This window comes from Haliotis cracherodii, unplaced genomic scaffold (genome assembly GCF_022045235.1).
Source record: "Haliotis cracherodii isolate W230 unplaced genomic scaffold, xgHalCrac1.p SCAF_1, whole genome shotgun sequence".
Classification (NCBI taxonomy): domain Eukaryota; kingdom Metazoa; phylum Mollusca; class Gastropoda; order Lepetellida; family Haliotidae; genus Haliotis; species Haliotis cracherodii.
In genome coordinates, this window is record NW_027266264.1 from 23,958,355 (window position 1) to 23,974,575 (window position 16,221).

General features: G+C 41.3%; 3 protein-coding genes across 7 annotated transcripts in view; all 3 read right to left on the reverse strand.

The window, feature by feature from the left end:
• LOC139474770 (solute carrier organic anion transporter family member 4A1-like) overlaps nt 1-16,221 on the reverse strand; it is a 143,564-nt gene that overhangs the window by 97,110 nt on the left and 30,233 nt on the right. For 3 of the 5 annotated variants that reach the window (XR_011653993.1, XR_011653996.1, XM_071257904.1), the window contains exon 2: nt 15,675-15,888. The gene's annotated coding sequence lies outside the window, so the exon portion shown is untranslated. Of the gene's footprint in view, nt 1-5,069; nt 5,305-11,852; nt 11,873-15,674; nt 15,889-16,221 lie in introns of those variants that run through there. The other 2 variants (XR_011653995.1, XR_011653994.1) reach the window with 2 other exon arrangements.
• On the reverse strand, nt 9,262-9,905 carry LOC139454872 (A-kinase anchor protein 5-like). Its single transcript, XM_071236491.1, has 2 exons — nt 9,598-9,905; nt 9,262-9,505 (listed from the first exon to the last, which is right to left on the reverse strand). The coding sequence occupies exons 1-2, from the start codon at nt 9,903-9,905 to the stop codon at nt 9,262-9,264; spliced, it is 552 nt and encodes a 183-aa protein (XP_071092592.1).
• Nucleotides 10,005-10,927, reverse strand: LOC139454883 (A-kinase anchor protein 5-like). The gene is made up of 2 exons (XM_071236501.1): nt 10,301-10,927; nt 10,005-10,094 (listed from the first exon to the last, which is right to left on the reverse strand). The coding sequence occupies exons 1-2, from the start codon at nt 10,925-10,927 to the stop codon at nt 10,005-10,007; spliced, it is 717 nt and encodes a 238-aa protein (XP_071092602.1).

The window sequence follows — 16,221 nt, forward strand, 5'->3', positions numbered from 1 at the left end:
CAATACCATCTGGCTGTTAAGCATTTTGCGTCTTGGAGTATTTTATATTAAGTTAACACATAAGGAAGTGCGATGGTTCAGTGGGATTTATCTGTATAACATCTTTCACCATTAAAAAGAAAGTATCTGGGTGGATAAAACAACCTCCACAATCATAGGACAAGAATTGTAAGCTGCATCTTATGCATGTCTGCTTCATGTGTGAGGAAACCTTGACAGGAAGCAAACCTCATATGTTTACCACTTGGGTTAAAACCAAAGCACAGAACTTATGGTATGGTGCAAATAAACCCAAGAAGCATAATCTGGCGGAATGTGGGATCAAACCCATGATCATAGGATTCTGGCATGTCAAAGGGATGCAACTCTGCAAAGTGAACTGGGGCACCTTAGTCAACTGGGCCCCCCATGTCCCAGGGTACGAACTAAGCCTCTGCACACCTCATGATCATAGCATCCAGACGCTGCCAACTATAGCATGTACATGTCACGCAGACTGTCTGAAACACCTAGAAACATGTCACTGACTTTTAAGATGTATGAGTGCAATAATGTTTCATCATCCCCTGCTCAAATAACACAGAGAACATGCTCCTGGGGATTCCCCAGACAAATATTGATTACACAGAGAACATGCTCCTGGGGATTCCCCAGACAAATATTGATTACACAGAGTGCTGGCTCCTGGGGATTCCCCAGACAAATATAGATTTGACTGTGACAACTCTTGTAGCTGAAGTGCAGAGACTCTATACCATTGTGCCAAGATTCAGGGGGGAGGATTGAGGGGGGTGGGGAGGATTGAGGGGGTTTGAAGGGGGTTGAAGTGGGGTGAGAGGGAGGGAAGGGGGGGTGTTGAGAGAGATTAAATGTCATAGTGATTTGAGTTTAATTTCCTAAAAGAACCCGTGGAAACTATAGTGTATGATTGCATGTACATAGCTCAAAGAAAGTTAAGGGCCACCCAACCCCTTCTATCACTATAAATTTATTTTATCACGGCATGGCCGATTAACTTTAACAGTATGAAAGAATCGGGGGGGTCCATAACTTTCTTTGACTAGTATATATAAATACAACATCTACTTTATTTACTTTAAAAAATACCAAACTTTCATATCTGTTGTTTAAGTGCTTTAGTATCAATGGTGATAATTTGTCTTATATAAATGCATTTTTTTCAAATCTCTGTTTGTGTTAATATGAGTTTTGTAAACTATTCTGAATTAAAATGTCCCAACTCCCAGGCAAAAATTACACTATAGTTTTACTGAAGTTAGTGTAGTTTTACTACTGTATACTACAGTATGATTAGTGTACTGTAGAAGTATTATAGTTACTACAGAAATAAAGTAGCTATAGTAACTACAGTTACATAACTCACTTTATCATTTAACTTAAGCATTTATCCATGACATAAGCTTATGACATAAAAACATGTATGTCATACCCCAAAGACATAAGTATGCAAATTAGATATGCAAATTAGATAACCGGAAGAGGGAGCGGTTTGATTTGAAACTATATATTATAAGTGAAGTTACTCCAGAGATATAATCAGATTACACAGAATCGTTGTTGTTACCGTTATTTAAGTTTCAATTATTTTTGCAAAAGTCTGTTCAAGTATTTTGTTTAAAATAATCCGAGGAACTTTTTTTCTCAGTGCATTGTTTATTTTGGTTTACATGGCTATGGAAAACATGTATCACTATGCACGATCTATCGTAAGATTTCGACAAGTTGCTGATGTTAATGTTTAATGCAATTATTCCTTAATTTGGAAGCAAAAATGTGAAAATGATAAATAGAATTCATCACGAGTGTTTTTTAATATGGGAAATATCAACCTCGTCCCGTTAATCGGTATTTGCCTCGCCAAAGGCTTGGCAAATACAGATTAACTAAGACTCGGTTGATATTTCCCATATTAAAAAACACTCGTGATGAATCCTCTATGTCTGAATACTGTAGTATTACTGTAGTGTAATGTTTGCCTGGGGTGACTATAACAACAAGGACAAGCAAAGACAAGAAAAACAAACATGATATTTGTAAATGAAGACATGTATCAATTATAGATTAAATCTGCAGTCCGCCAGCCATAGGGTATCCCTCAGTTTGAGCTCATTGGAAAGACATGCTGCAGTCATCAGAAAAATGTGAACCTCACTGCATGTATGAAAACATAATAATAGCCACCTACCTTCCAGCCCTATCACTGCCAGTTTTGTAACCTTACACACACATGCCACCCACATATAATGTGAAACACAAATGCAACGCTTTCCTACGACTACTTGTAAGTTACCCAAGCCTTTCCCCATGCTTGTAACGGAAGTATCATCAACATGCCGGGCTATTGTTGTCTGCTTCATGTTATTCTAACACACAAAACATCTGCTTGTTCCCTCAACTTATTTACCAAAACATGCTCCTAATGCAGTTGTGGAGTCCATTGGTTCTGTTTGAAGTAATTATTTATTTCAATTATAATGTTTAAAAGCCTTGCAGCAAGTACTACACCTGTGCTAATAATCCTAGATCAGGGGCTTGCTTATCTCTTGCAGGTTTTTACGATAAATGCATGTTTTTTCTCGTAGTCGACTGGCGCCAGTATTACCCACTTGTGCATCTGGGCAATAGATCATAGTGCAATATGTCTGATATACACATCTACCACATCAAATAAACATCTAACCTTCACCTTTTACATCCTTGCATATTTCCTTGAGGCTAAAAAACAAGTATATTTAAACATCAATGCCAAGAGAGCTCTGGTCTTGTTGTTATCATTCATAGTTTACAAACTTGAAAACCTCACAGAATTGTAACCTATTCAGTGCAAGTTCAATTGTCTTTTGGATCTGCCTCTACAAATATACACTAAACTCCCTTTACTCAAGGGACAAAGCAATCTTAGTGCTAAGATGATCGCAACTCCCATACTTTAACACTGACCTACAAGCGTCATAGTTTTAAGAACACTTTGTGAAGCATGTCCCAGGAACATATCACTCTCATACATTAACAATAACTTCTTACAGTCGTAGCGCTAAGATGGTCAGAATTCCTGTACTTTGACATTAACTTACTTAGTCAAAGCACTAAGATGGTCATAACTCTCATACTTTAACATTAACTTGCAACAGCCATAGCGTTAAGGTGATTGTAGCTTGCATACTTTAACATTAACTTATGACAGTCATAGCGCTAAGATGGTCATAATTCCTGTACTTTAACATTAACTTGCAACAGCCATAGCGCTAAGATAATTGTAGCTTGCAAACTTTAACATTAAGCTATGACAGTCGTAGCGCTAAGATGATCGTAACTCCCATACTTTATAGTCATTGTTTTAATATCGCTTTGTGAAATAGGGCCCAGGGTGCCGTTGTACAAAACAACCATAGCACTACGACTGTCGTAAGTCTATGTTAAGGTATGGGAGTTACGATTACCTTAGCGCTAAGATCGCTTCGTACAACGGCTCCCAGGGCACGGAGACCAGTGCAAGTGAATATTATTTGACCTTGCGATGAATAGTAGATACTTACATCCCTTATTACTGACCCAAATCCATCCCATGTTGACTCCAATGCACATGTTCCTCTGACATAAAGGAACAGATCAAATTAATCTAAATAAGGAACCAGTTAAATTTCCTAATGTTTTGAATGAGCAAGAGAGTTGGGGTGAACCCTGTTTAGATTTGTTTCAGCTAATGTAGGAGTAGAGCCGATAGTGTTGGACTGTGAATATAACTAACAGACCAAGTTTAGTTCTAGATAAATATGTTCCCTTTGCAATTGAGCCATTTTACATTTCATAGATGTTTCAACCAACAAATAAGTGACGTATCAGTTACACTATGAGTATAGATATACTACAAGCTGGACCTGTAGAGATCCGGGGTAGAAAAGGTCTTCAGCAAACCATGCTTGCCGTAAAAGGCGACTATGCTTGTCGTCTTTAAGAGGCAACTTTTAAGATCGGGTGGTCAGGCTCGCTGACTTGGTTGATGCATGTCATTGTTCCCAATTGCGTGGACTGCGTACTGATTGTGGACAGGCTACAAGCTGCCCTGTACCACGTTTACCTGTACAACGTACTGACTGTGGACATGCTACAAGCTGCGCTGTACCAAGTTTATCTGCACAAAATACTGACTGTGGACATGCTACAAGCTGCCCTGTACCAAGTTTACCTACACAACGTACTGACTGTGGTCATGCTACAAGCTGCCTTGTACCAAGTTTACCTACACAACGTACTGACTGTGGACATGCTACAAGCTGCCTTGTACCAAGTTTACCTGCACAACGTACTGACTGTGGTCATGCTACAAGCTGCCTTGTACCAAGTTTACCTGCACAACGTACTGACTGTGGTCATGCTACAAGCTGCCCTGTACCAAGTTTACCTGCACAACGTACTGACTGTGGACATGCTACAAGCTGCCCTGTACCAAGTTTACCTGTACAACGTACTGACTGTGGACATGCTACAAGCTGCCCTGTACCAAGTTTACCTGTACAACATACTGACTGTGGACATGCTACAAGCTGCCCTGTACCAAGTTTACCTGCAGAACGTACTGACTGTGGTCATGCTACAAGCTGCCTTGTACCAAGTTTATCTGCACAAAATACTGACTGTGGACATGCTACAAGCTGCCCTGTACCAAGTTTACCTACACAACGTACTGACTGTGGTCATGCTACAAGCTGCCCTGTACCAAGTTTACCTGCACAACGTACTGACTGTGGTCATGCTACAAGCTGCCTTGTACCAAGTTTACCTACACAACGTACTGACTGTGGTCATGCTACAAGCTGCCCTGTACCACGTTTACCTGTACAACGTACTGACTGTGGACATGCTACAAGCTGCCCTGTACCAAGTTTACCTACACAACGTACTGACTGTGGACATGCTACAAGCTGTGCTGTACCAAGTTTACCTGCACAACGTACTGACTGTAGACATGCTACAAGCTGCCCTGTACCAAGTTAACCTCTTAAAGGTACATGTACTGGATGTGGATATACTTAATATATAAAGTTTACCTGTACACCATCCTGACACAACCACCGCAGAATAATACATGCTCAGGTTCTGTGAAACACTTTCAATATTCTTGTTTTACACAGTGATCTTGTATTGTTATACACAGTCACATCCCAGTATCACACAGTGTATATAGTGGTGTTCTACACAGTCACATCCCAGTATCACACAGTGTATATAGTGGTGTTCTACAGAGTCACATTCCAGTATCACACAGTGTATATAGTCAGGTATTATACGCAGATCACAGTATCACACAGTGTATATAGTGTTATATACAGATCACAGTACCACAGTGTATATAGTCGTGTTATACACAGTCACATCCCAGTATCACACAGTGTTTATAGTGGTGTTATACACAGTCACATCCCAGTATCATACAGTGTTTATAATGGTGTTATACACAGTCACATCCCAGTATCACACAGTGTTTATAGTGGTGTTATACAAGGATCCCAGTATCACACAGTGTTTATAGTTGTGTTATACAAAGATCACATCCCAGTATCACACATTGTACATAGTGGTGTTATATAAGGATCCCAGTATCACACAGTGTATATAGTGGTATTATACACAGATCCCAGTATCACACAGTGTATATAGTGTTATACACAGATCACAGTATCACACAGTGTATATAGTGTTATACACAGATCACAGTACCACAGTGTATATAGTAGTGTTATACACAGTCACATCCCAGTATCACACAGTGTATATAGTCAGGTATTATACACAGATCACAGTATCACACAGTGTATATAGTGTTATACACAGATCACAGTACCACAGTGTATATAGTGGTGTTATACACAGTCACATCCCAGTATCACACATTGTACATAGTGGTGTTATACAAGGATCCCAGGATCACACAGTGTATATAGTGGTATTATACACAGTCACATCCCAGTATCACACAGTGTATATAGTGGTATTATACACAGATCACAGTATCACACAGTGTATATAGTGGTATACACAGATCACAGTATCACACAGTGTATATAGTGTTATACACAGATCACAGAACCACAGTGTATATAGTGGTGTTCTACTCCAATGGCATCACAATCCCTTATCTCTACCTGCCTCATGTCAACTGAGATTGTTCTATTATCTGTCAGAATGGTGACACTCCCCTCTCAGTGAAATGTTGATTTAGTCCCTAATCTTCTTCATACCACAACTCAAGCAGAAGTTTGTGAATGAGGCAGTAAAAGTGCTTGCATGTGTGCACAGTAGCGAGACCAGTCACAGTAGTATAAACACTCCCAGTGATGATGTGGTGATAATAACTTCATGTGACGCAAGATCATACTTTTCATTCACCATTTCCATGCTGACAGCTACATAGGAGCACTGTCCACCATTTTAATTCCCAGTCTTTGAATCCCCTTCACACGTGACATTGTCAAAACCAGATTTACTTCCATTACTTATTGTTCTTTAACACTGATCAAGGTGAACAATGGTGGCATCAAAGTGAAAATAGATATTTAATTGATGGATGGAAATAGTCCCATGTTGTGCAATAACACAATCATGAGTGATACGCTAGAAAATCAATACCTGGCTCATGAATGACCAATTCTTGTGAATGAACAGATTTTACCTTATACAAAGACAACACAAGATACACTCATCTTCATCAAAAATGCTTGTATCTTCTCATTGTAAAATCTGGAGCAGCAAATGCTATTCAAAGAAGTTAATTGAAGTTTGTCAAATCAATACATATTGGTATTACCATTTACTGATTATTTCTTGAAAGAGGCTGATTGACGTGGGCGGATGATGCAGTTGTGGTTGCTATGCTCCATTGTTGTAAATCATTACACTGTGTATAGTTTATATTTCCACTTCTTGTAGCAATGGAGTTCAGAGTTTGCATACTGAAAGATAGTGAGTTGGGCTTAACGCCATTCCGAACAGTGCTCCAATTGTTTTATTGGTGTCAGATTAATATTTGAGGAAAGCTAAACTGATGCTGATAACAACTGTTGACTTTGGTAAACTCCACGTGCATTGGCATAGTGTTAAGAGACCAAGGATGATAATCAAGGTGAATCTTGACTTTGACACACAAAGCATATCCTGGCTCAGCTAAAGGGAGATAACCCTGCATCTGCTGTTCACACAACCCTAACACTACACCCAGTGTTCACACAACACCTCATCTAACCCGTGAAGATCCAGGTTGGAATAGGTCTTCTGCAACCCATGCTTGCCGTAAGAGGTGACTAGCGGGATCGGGTGGTCAGGCTCACTGACTTGGTTCATGCATGTCATCGTATCCCAATTGTGTTGGACCTGTGAAGATCCGGGGTACATTAGGTCTTCAGCAACCCATGCTAGGCAACTATGCTTGTCGTAAGAGGCCACTAATGGGATCGGGTGGTCAGACTCACCGACTTGGTTGATGCATGTCATCGATCCCAATTGCTGTGATCAATGCTCATGATGTCATTCACTGGATTGTCTGGTCCAGACTCGATTAGTTACAGACCGCCGTCATATAGCTGGAACATTGCTAAGTGTCGCATTAAACAACAAACAAACCAAACCAAACCAAACCAATTGCTCGGACTGATGCTCATGATGTCAATCACTGGATTGTCTGGTCCAGACTTAAATATTTACAGATCTCTGTCATATAGAAGGAATATAACAAACAAACAAACAAATTTACACCTCACCTGGTTTAGGAGTCACAAATCATCTAAGTAAACCATTTATGCTCTTTCTCTCACATGAAGAAACATTCACCAACATTCTATGTCACCCTCTATCTCCCTGTTTGCAAATAGTTGTCAGGCAAGCCATACATCACAGTTACTTTTTCTGCCGGCTCGTGTTCGACATCCCTAGCATTCCGTCACCAATGTGCAGCCACACTTGTAGCTGCCATGCATCGTGTATTACCAGATCCAGTGTTTAGTCAACGCGGTTCAAGTCAATAACACATTCATAAGATTGTGTCAATGCCATTATACACTGTGGTCCCACCTGCACACAGGTTTTTATCCCCTGTTTCTTCTTAACAACCTTCTGTAACATTCTGGAGTCACAGCGCTGGTGTCTGCAGTCAGAAACTGGACGGGAAAGTTTATTGTCTTGAGGAATGTGTGCTATAGAAACTGCAGGTACTGAATGTTGACAGGGGATAATCTGAACAAGGGCAGGTAATGCAGTATTACGTAGCATGCCTTTGTACCCTCACTTCAATGCAGATTGTATGTACAAGTTTATCTATCTAGGCATAGCATTGGCAGTGTTGTCAAATACCACCGACATGTGCACAATGACAGTCTTAAATAACCACATACCTCTCTGATCCATGTTACAGCTACTGCATAAATACCTAGCTTACCCTCCATATCTCGGGATCTCCTTCACCAACTTTCTCTCACATACTTACACATTCTAAATTTTTCACACTTTTTTCTCAAGACGTTTTCACCTTAACCCATTCTAAGGAGAGAAAATGAATGACAGATCCCAGGTAACAGCAGGCATCCTCCCTTGTTTATTCAGTGTTGTAATGAGCTGCTCAAATGTCATATTGTCTAGTATCTGTCTTACAGGGGAAATTAAAGTCCTTCATGAGAGATGTGTTCTGATGCAGGCGGTAATGGCTGTCTCATGACAAGGATGGTTTCAAAGCAGTCGATACAATCTGTTGCAATAATAGCCACCTTTCCAAGACACTGACCATCAAACTGCTTTTTCAAACTGAGAGGTGGGCTGTAAACTGTGAGATGGCCAACTTCACTCAACCAGTAAGAATAGGGGTGGAGTCATGCTACAGGGCCATGACTGTGACACCATGGTATTGTCTCCCTTAATCCCCCCCATGCTCTGTCTCTCAATCTCCCCATACTGCCTCTCAATTTCCCCACTGCTCTGTTTCTCAATCTCCCCATACTGCCTCTCAATCTCCCCAATGCTCTGCCTCTCAATCTCCCCCATGCTCTGTCTCTCAATCTCCCCCATGCTGCCTCTCAATCTTCCCATACTGCCTCTCAATCTCTCCAAAACTCTGCCTCTCAATATCCCCCATGTTCTTTTTCTAAATCTCCCCAATGCTCTGCCTCTCAATCTCCCCAATGCTCTGTTTCTCAATCTCACCCATGCTCTGTTTCTCAATCTCCCCAATTCTCTGTTTCTCAATCTCCCCCATCCTCAGTCTCTCAATCCCCCCATGCTCTGCCTCTCAATCTCCCCAATGCACTGTTTCTCAATCTCCCCACTGCTCTGTCTCTCAATCTCACCCATGCTCTGCCTCTCAATCTCCCCAATGCTCTGTTTCTCAATCTCCCCAATTCTCTGTTTCTCAATCTCCCCCATGCTCTGCCTCTCAATCTCTCCCATGCTCTGTTTCTCAATCTCCCCAATTCTCTGTTTCTCAATCTCTCCACTGCTCTGCCTTTCAATCTCACCCAATGCTCTGTTTCTCAATCTCCCCAATGCTCTGTTTCTCAATCTCCCCCATGCTCAGTCTCTCAATCTCCCCAATGCTGTTTCTCAATCTCCCCTATGCTCTGTTTCTCAATCTCCCCAATGTTCTGTTTCTCAATCCCCCCCATGATCTGCCTCTCAATCTCCCCAATGCTCTGTTTCTCAATCTCCCCAATGCTCTGCCTCTCAATTTCCCCAATGCTCTGTTTTTCAATCTCCCCCATGCTCTGCCTCTCAATCTCCCCCATGCTCAGTCTCTCAATCTCCCCCATGCTCTGCCTCTCAATCTCCCCACTGCTCTGTTTCTCAATCTCCCCCATGCTCTGCCTCTCAATCTCCCCCATGCTCTGCCTCTCAATCTCCCCCATGCTGTCTCTCAATCTCCCCCATGCTGCCTCTCAATCTCCCCCATGCTGCCTCTCAATCTCTCCCATGCTCTGCCTCTCAATCTCCCCCATGTTTTCTTTCTAAACCTCCCCAATGCTCTGCCTCTCAATCTCCCCAATGCTCTGTTTTTCAATCTCCCCCATGCTCTGTCTCTCAATCTCCCCAATGCTCTGTTTCTCAATCTCCCCAATTCTGTTTCTCAATCTCCCCAATGCTCTGTTTCTCAATCTCCCCAATTCTCTGCCTTACAATCTCTCCAATGCTCTGCCTCTCAATCCCCCCATGCTCTGCCTCTCAATCTCCCCAATGCTCTTTTTCTCAATCTCCCCAATGCTCTGCCTCTCAATCTCCCCAATGCTCTGTTTCTCAATCTCACCCATGCTCTGTTTCTCAACCTCCCCAATGCTCTGTTTCTCAATCTCCCCAATGCTCTGCCTCTCAATCTCCCCCATGCTCTGTCTCTCAATCCCCCCATGCTCTGCCTCTCAATCTCCCCAATGCTCTGTTTCTCAATCTCCCCCATGCTCTGTTTCTCAATCTCCCAAATTCTCTGTTTCTCAATCTCCCCAATTCCCTGCCTCTCAATCTCTCGCATGCTCTGTCTCTCAATCTCCCCAATTCTCTGTTTCTCAATCTCCCCACTGCTCTGTCTCTCAATCTCACCCATGCTCTGCCTCTCAATCTCCCCAATGCTCTGTTTCTCAATCTCCCCAATTCTCTGTTTCTCAATCTCCCCCATGCTCTGCCTCTCAATCTCTCCCATGCTCTGCCTCTCAATCTCCCCAATTCTCTGTCTCTCAATCTCCCCAATGCTCTGTTTTTCAATTTCCCCAATTCTCTGTTTCTCAATCTCCCCAATGCTCTGCCTCTCAACCTCTCCCATGCTCAGCCTCTCAATCTCCCCAATTCTCTGTTTCTCAATCTCCCCACTGCTCTGTCTCTCAATCTCACCCATGCTCTGCCTCTCAATCTCCCCAATGCTCTGTTTCTCAATCTCCCCCATCCTCAGTCTCTCAATCCCCCCATGCTCTGCCTCTCAATCTCCCCAATGCTCTGTTTCTCAATCTCCTCCATGCTCTGCCTCTCAATCTTCCCCATGCTCAGTCTCTCAATCTCCCCAATGCTCTGCCTCTCAGTCTCCCCAATGCTCTGTTTCTCAATCTCCCAAATGCTCTGCCTCTCAATCTCCCCAATGCTCAGTCTCTCAATCTCCCAAATGCTCAGTCTCTCAATCTCCCTCATGCTCTGCCTCTCAATCTCCCCAATGCTCTGTTTCTCAATCTCCCCCATGCTCTGCCTCTCAATCTCTCTTGCACAGCCTCTTCTGCCTAAATTCTTCCAAACACTACTTCAAAGCATCATGTTTTTACCAAATTGCCTGAGGTGACCAACTTCAATCACTTACATCCACATAAAGATTTTCAAACACTCCAGACTGTTTCTACAGCTTAGCCTGAAGTCGAATTTAGAATGTGTAAGTCCTGTGTCAGCCCTGTGCATCACTCCCAGGTGTGTTGGGACATAGGGTGAGTGAGTGAGTGAGTGAGTGAGTGAGTGAGTGAGTGAGTGAGTGACTGAGCAGTATTTCAGCCATATTGCAGGTATAATAGTATATTAAAATCTGTCAACGATGGATAGTACAACAACTAGTATATGCATATACTAACATAGTTTGTTTTAAAACTAGTAAAGGAGAATTAAAAGGCTATGACTATATTAGAACATAAAAACAGGCGATGGATCACCATACTAGGGACCATGGGGACTTACAGTACCTCTGCTACCTGCATAGTGCCCCAACAGGATTTACACCATCCATCTAGCTGCCCGTAATTGTTAACAGGTTAAGCTGAAAATTAACATAAAGACATATTCTACGATTATTCATGGTGGCAGATATAAACATTCTTTGAATGACATGGACTTACATTGGAAGATGGTGTAGGAAAGAAAGCATCTTCTTGCTTTACTGTGAGGTTTCAGGCCCCTGACAGAAGAAAACAGTGTTATTTAATGCCTGTGTAATCTCAGCACTTCCTAGACTCAACTTCTGGCTAAATCCGTCAACTAGCAAATCCCAGTGCTTTCAAATTTTCAGCGAGTGATCTGGATTTTGTGCTGGTTAGGCAACATTTAAGCTATATGTTCATTGGTTACACTTGCACAAGTCACTAAGGCAATGATTGTTAGTTTAAATCATAATTCCTAGATTCTAAAAATAATGAGAACAAGTCGTCCCCCCCCAAAACTGGCGTCCCTACGGTCCGTTTATCTAGACAAGGAGAGAATTACTATACATCCATGGACTTATCATTCAGTACAGACTTGGAGCAAGGCTAGTCACTAGTCTAAAGTCATAAATATCACATCTGTATAGTGGTCAGCAACATTATCATATATATCACAGAAACCTGTAGTCGCCAATAAAGCAATGACATCACGAGGACCTATCCAGCAACAAGCCTTATGTCACTGGTCTACGGTGTGCAACAAAAACAAACAGCAAGACAACTACTTTCAGATACGTAATCTGAATATAAAATGAAAAATTTAAATAATTTCAAGTTTTTATCATATCCAACATTTATTTCACTTTCTCCAACCAGCAACCAGATGAATACAAGAATGTCATAGGACGAGTAACAGAGACGGTCACAATGAGGTCTAACAGGATAGTCTCATATGCTATTCAACAGCTACTTTTTATGAAACAGCCGCCCGTACATCAAAATGTCGCTCCCATGACCAAATCACCGCATTGCTAGTGGGAGACATTATTTGACTTGTTAATAAGGTGAATCATCTTTCTGCTACAGCCACAAGAAAGTTAATGGTATCAGTGGGGAGACAAAAATCCTGACATTGAAACATGCAATTTTGAAATTATAATAACTCTCCTGTGGGGGAAGTGAATAATGTTTCGTTATAAGCTGGTGTAACAAAGCACCATCCTAATGGAGTGAAACATTAAACACAACCAGCTCTTCTATTGAGTTACTTTGAGTGTTTTATGGGGTCATAAAAACACAAAACACATTAATGTAATTTGTAGCTAAATTAAAAATGTACCGCTTGGTCATGAAGCAGAGCTGTTTTCTAAACATGAGAGTTCTTAATGACCGAAAATGTGGGAAAAAGAGACTGGAAATAATTTGATTAAAGTTGAAATCAAGTTACAACAATTGTTAATATAACAGTGACAGGAATGACAGCTTTGTGTGATATTTAACATGGGGTATTCCAAATGACAAATACAGGCTTTACGACGGAATCCATACAATGTAGACCATCTGGTAACCATTCCAGAATGTTCTTTTGTTCATGTTTTTTTTTTAACTTTTAATCGAGAATTTGTCAAAATATGTTTTGAAGGAGAGTCGTCAGTTTGAAACTAGTGCCATAAAGCAGGAGAAAGCTGCCTTCTGTTTGGCCAATGTCAACTTCTTGTCATCATTCCAGTGGTCGGTCAAAGTTTGTGAACAGTCAGTCTGACTGGACCCGTAATCAGATGTCCTCAGATCTTTGTTTAGCGGTAGCGAGAACTAATATCTGATTTTAATGAGATTGTGTGTGATAGGTAATACAAGTCGGGGATAAATGTATATGAACAGGGTTAGAAATTCCTTGTATTTCAGTGACAATGACACTGTTAAAATAGGCTCCCATAACACTAATAAATAATGTTTTTTAAACAACAGTACCACGCGACAAGGGTTGTTAAATGAGTGAGTGAGTGAGTGAGTTGGGTTTAAAGCCGCTTTTAACAGTATTCAAGTTATATCAGGGCGTGTCAGCATAATGTGGGAGGAAAGCCTGAAGTGATGCAGAGCTAAGACGTTTACCACTTCGGTGAAACCCACGAGCACAGGTATGGTGCTGACAGACCTTGAAACATAATTGGGGCGAACCAGGATTCGAACTCACAATCATAGGTTTCTGGCTTGCCCAAGGGACGCAACTCTGCACAGCGAATCGCGGCGCCTTAGGCGACTGGGCCCCCCGTGTCCCCGGTTGTTAAATGAAGCCAGGGGGTAAATGTACTTTCGCAGAAGTAACCATGACAAACACATGGAAAATTATGAAGATGTGAACATGCTCAATGCACAGTATGATGCACGATATAAAGTTGGCTATCATCAATCTCAGTGATGAGAAGGGATCAAGTCTTTCTAAATTGTGACTGCTTGTTACCTAGCCTTAGTGAAATGATATTCACGAAGTCCGCAGATGGATCACAAGTGAGTGAGTGAGTATGGTTTTAATCTGCTTTTAGCAATATTCCAGCGATATCACGGCGGGGGAGACTGAAACATCTTTATGAGTGCACTGGCGCACCTGAAAAAATATGCATATCTTACCCTGATGAATAAAATGCTACTCAAAAAAAGTTAAGGAGCACCCAATTCTTTCATATCACTGTAGTATTTCTATAGCAATATGAAAGAACGGGTGGTGTTTAACTTTTTGAGAGTGGTGTGCAAATCCTCACAAATGATCATCCATTACAGCCCAAGTACAAATCAGCAACCATTATGACCAGCCACACCCAGGCTAAGACTCAAACCCACATTCCCTCGCTCCCCACATATTTGATCACGAGTCCCAATACAGGGGTAAAGCTCAGCAGGCTAAGTGTATTACCCTGTAGTGATTTGTTTCATTCATTACCCATTAGACCAGGGGGGTCTACAACAGTGTTCTGACAATGTTCATAATAACTAGTCAACTCATTCTATACATAATTCCTATGATAAATGTGTAGGTAGATTAGAGGCTGGTAAAGCATGAACACTTTCTTTGAGATCTGAACCAGAAGAAAAACATCTTATTCAAACTTCTTAATGTATTATGTCAACTTGTTGTTGCTGTTCCCTGTAAATCCAGATAGGCATATAACCAGCTTAGACTGCCAGCTGCATTCACAGACAAAAAGAAAGAATTTCACCGGCACTTTACAAACTGTATCATAATACCACAGTGATGGTAGGATAGGATAAGTTTTATTCCATACTGAAAGGCCTCAGGCCCATAGTACAAATCTGTTTTCGGGTAGTGATGGTAGTTAAGGGGGTCTGTGTGGTTTGCTGCAGGTATTTGAATCTAGGGACCCTCTTAAGTTCCGTTTTTCACATTAGACATTAGCAAGGATAGAATAAAGTTTATGCAGAATTTCAAACACTAACATAACCTACTAAACATTGGACCACACCTTTGCCCAAAGCTGACTATGTTGGTCCTTGGCATAATACTCAGATGAGGGAGGGCATTACACACGTTAAGTCTAACCATACCTGCAATAAATCATGCTGAAGACTACTATGATCTGTGTATAATGTCGTACATTGTTTCCACACACTTATAGTCCCACTGCTTGTGGAATTCCAACTCACACCAACATTCAAACCTGCCCTGCAGTGTCCTACACTGTTATCAGATTAATAACCACTCTTTTCCCCTTGGGGAGTGATATGTACTTGAAGTGCTGGTGTAAGGTCCACACATAGTCCCACCCGGATGACTCTCTACCCACTTAGTTACTCCACCTTCTTACTAATAAAGGTGAAAAAAACAATTAAGACTCCAAAAATACTTATTTTTACCACAATCACAAATTCACAAATCAAACTGGATAAGAGGACTGCAAATATTCACATACAGATTAGCCAGAAGATTGGAAGTTATAAAGTCCTGCCCTCTCCACTCAAGTGAACATGGAGTGAGTCTGGATACAGAGTCGTTACTTGGCTCACCTTCACAAGCAGCGTAGATCCTCCACATCAGCCCCTACATCCAAGTCCACTACTTGCTGCAGCGGCCGCCACTCACTGTTACATCCACGTGTAACTGTTTAGTCACGGTAGTGGCCGCAGTCCGCTAATCCTGAACGCTGTGGCTAGGCAGCCAGACTGGTCGAGAGAGAGACAGATAAGCCTGGCGACGTATGACACAGGTGACACAGCCTACCTAAAGACAGAGAGGAATGAGAGACACAATAAACTCCTATGGTTTGAGAAGTTACTATGCTGTTGACATCCAACTGGTGCAGCATGTTGGATTGTGTTATTACTACCCAACTCATAATATGTACCTGCTGGGTTAGTGTAATAAACTAAATCAGAGTTACATGAACAAATTCTAAATTATAATTATTTTATCTTAACTCAGATTTTACTTCAAAATTAAGGATAATTTATACTTAAATACAGATATGAAACAACTAAAATAAGAATTCTTTACATGAAAATTATTAATATTGTTATTAATTTGTATGATTATTGCATATGAAAGTATCACATA

Bases quoted from the DNA above. Each gene is read 5' to 3' on its own strand.
- LOC139454872 (XM_071236491.1), bottom strand. From the start codon at position 9,905: ATGGGGGAGATTGAGAGGCAGAGCATGGGGGAGATTGAGAGGCAGAGC. The intron at 9,506-9,597 runs GCATTGGGGAGA...TGAGATTGAAAG, and splicing joins ATAGGGGAGATTGAGAAACA to GCAGAGCAGTGGAGAGATTG.
- LOC139454883 (XM_071236501.1), bottom strand. From the start codon at position 10,927: ATGGGGGAGATTGAGAAACAGAGCATTGGGGAGATTGAGAGGCAGAGC. The intron at 10,095-10,300 runs GTGAGATTGAGA...ATTGAGAAACAG, and splicing joins GGTTGAGAAACAGAGCATGG to AGCATTGGGGAGATTGAGAG.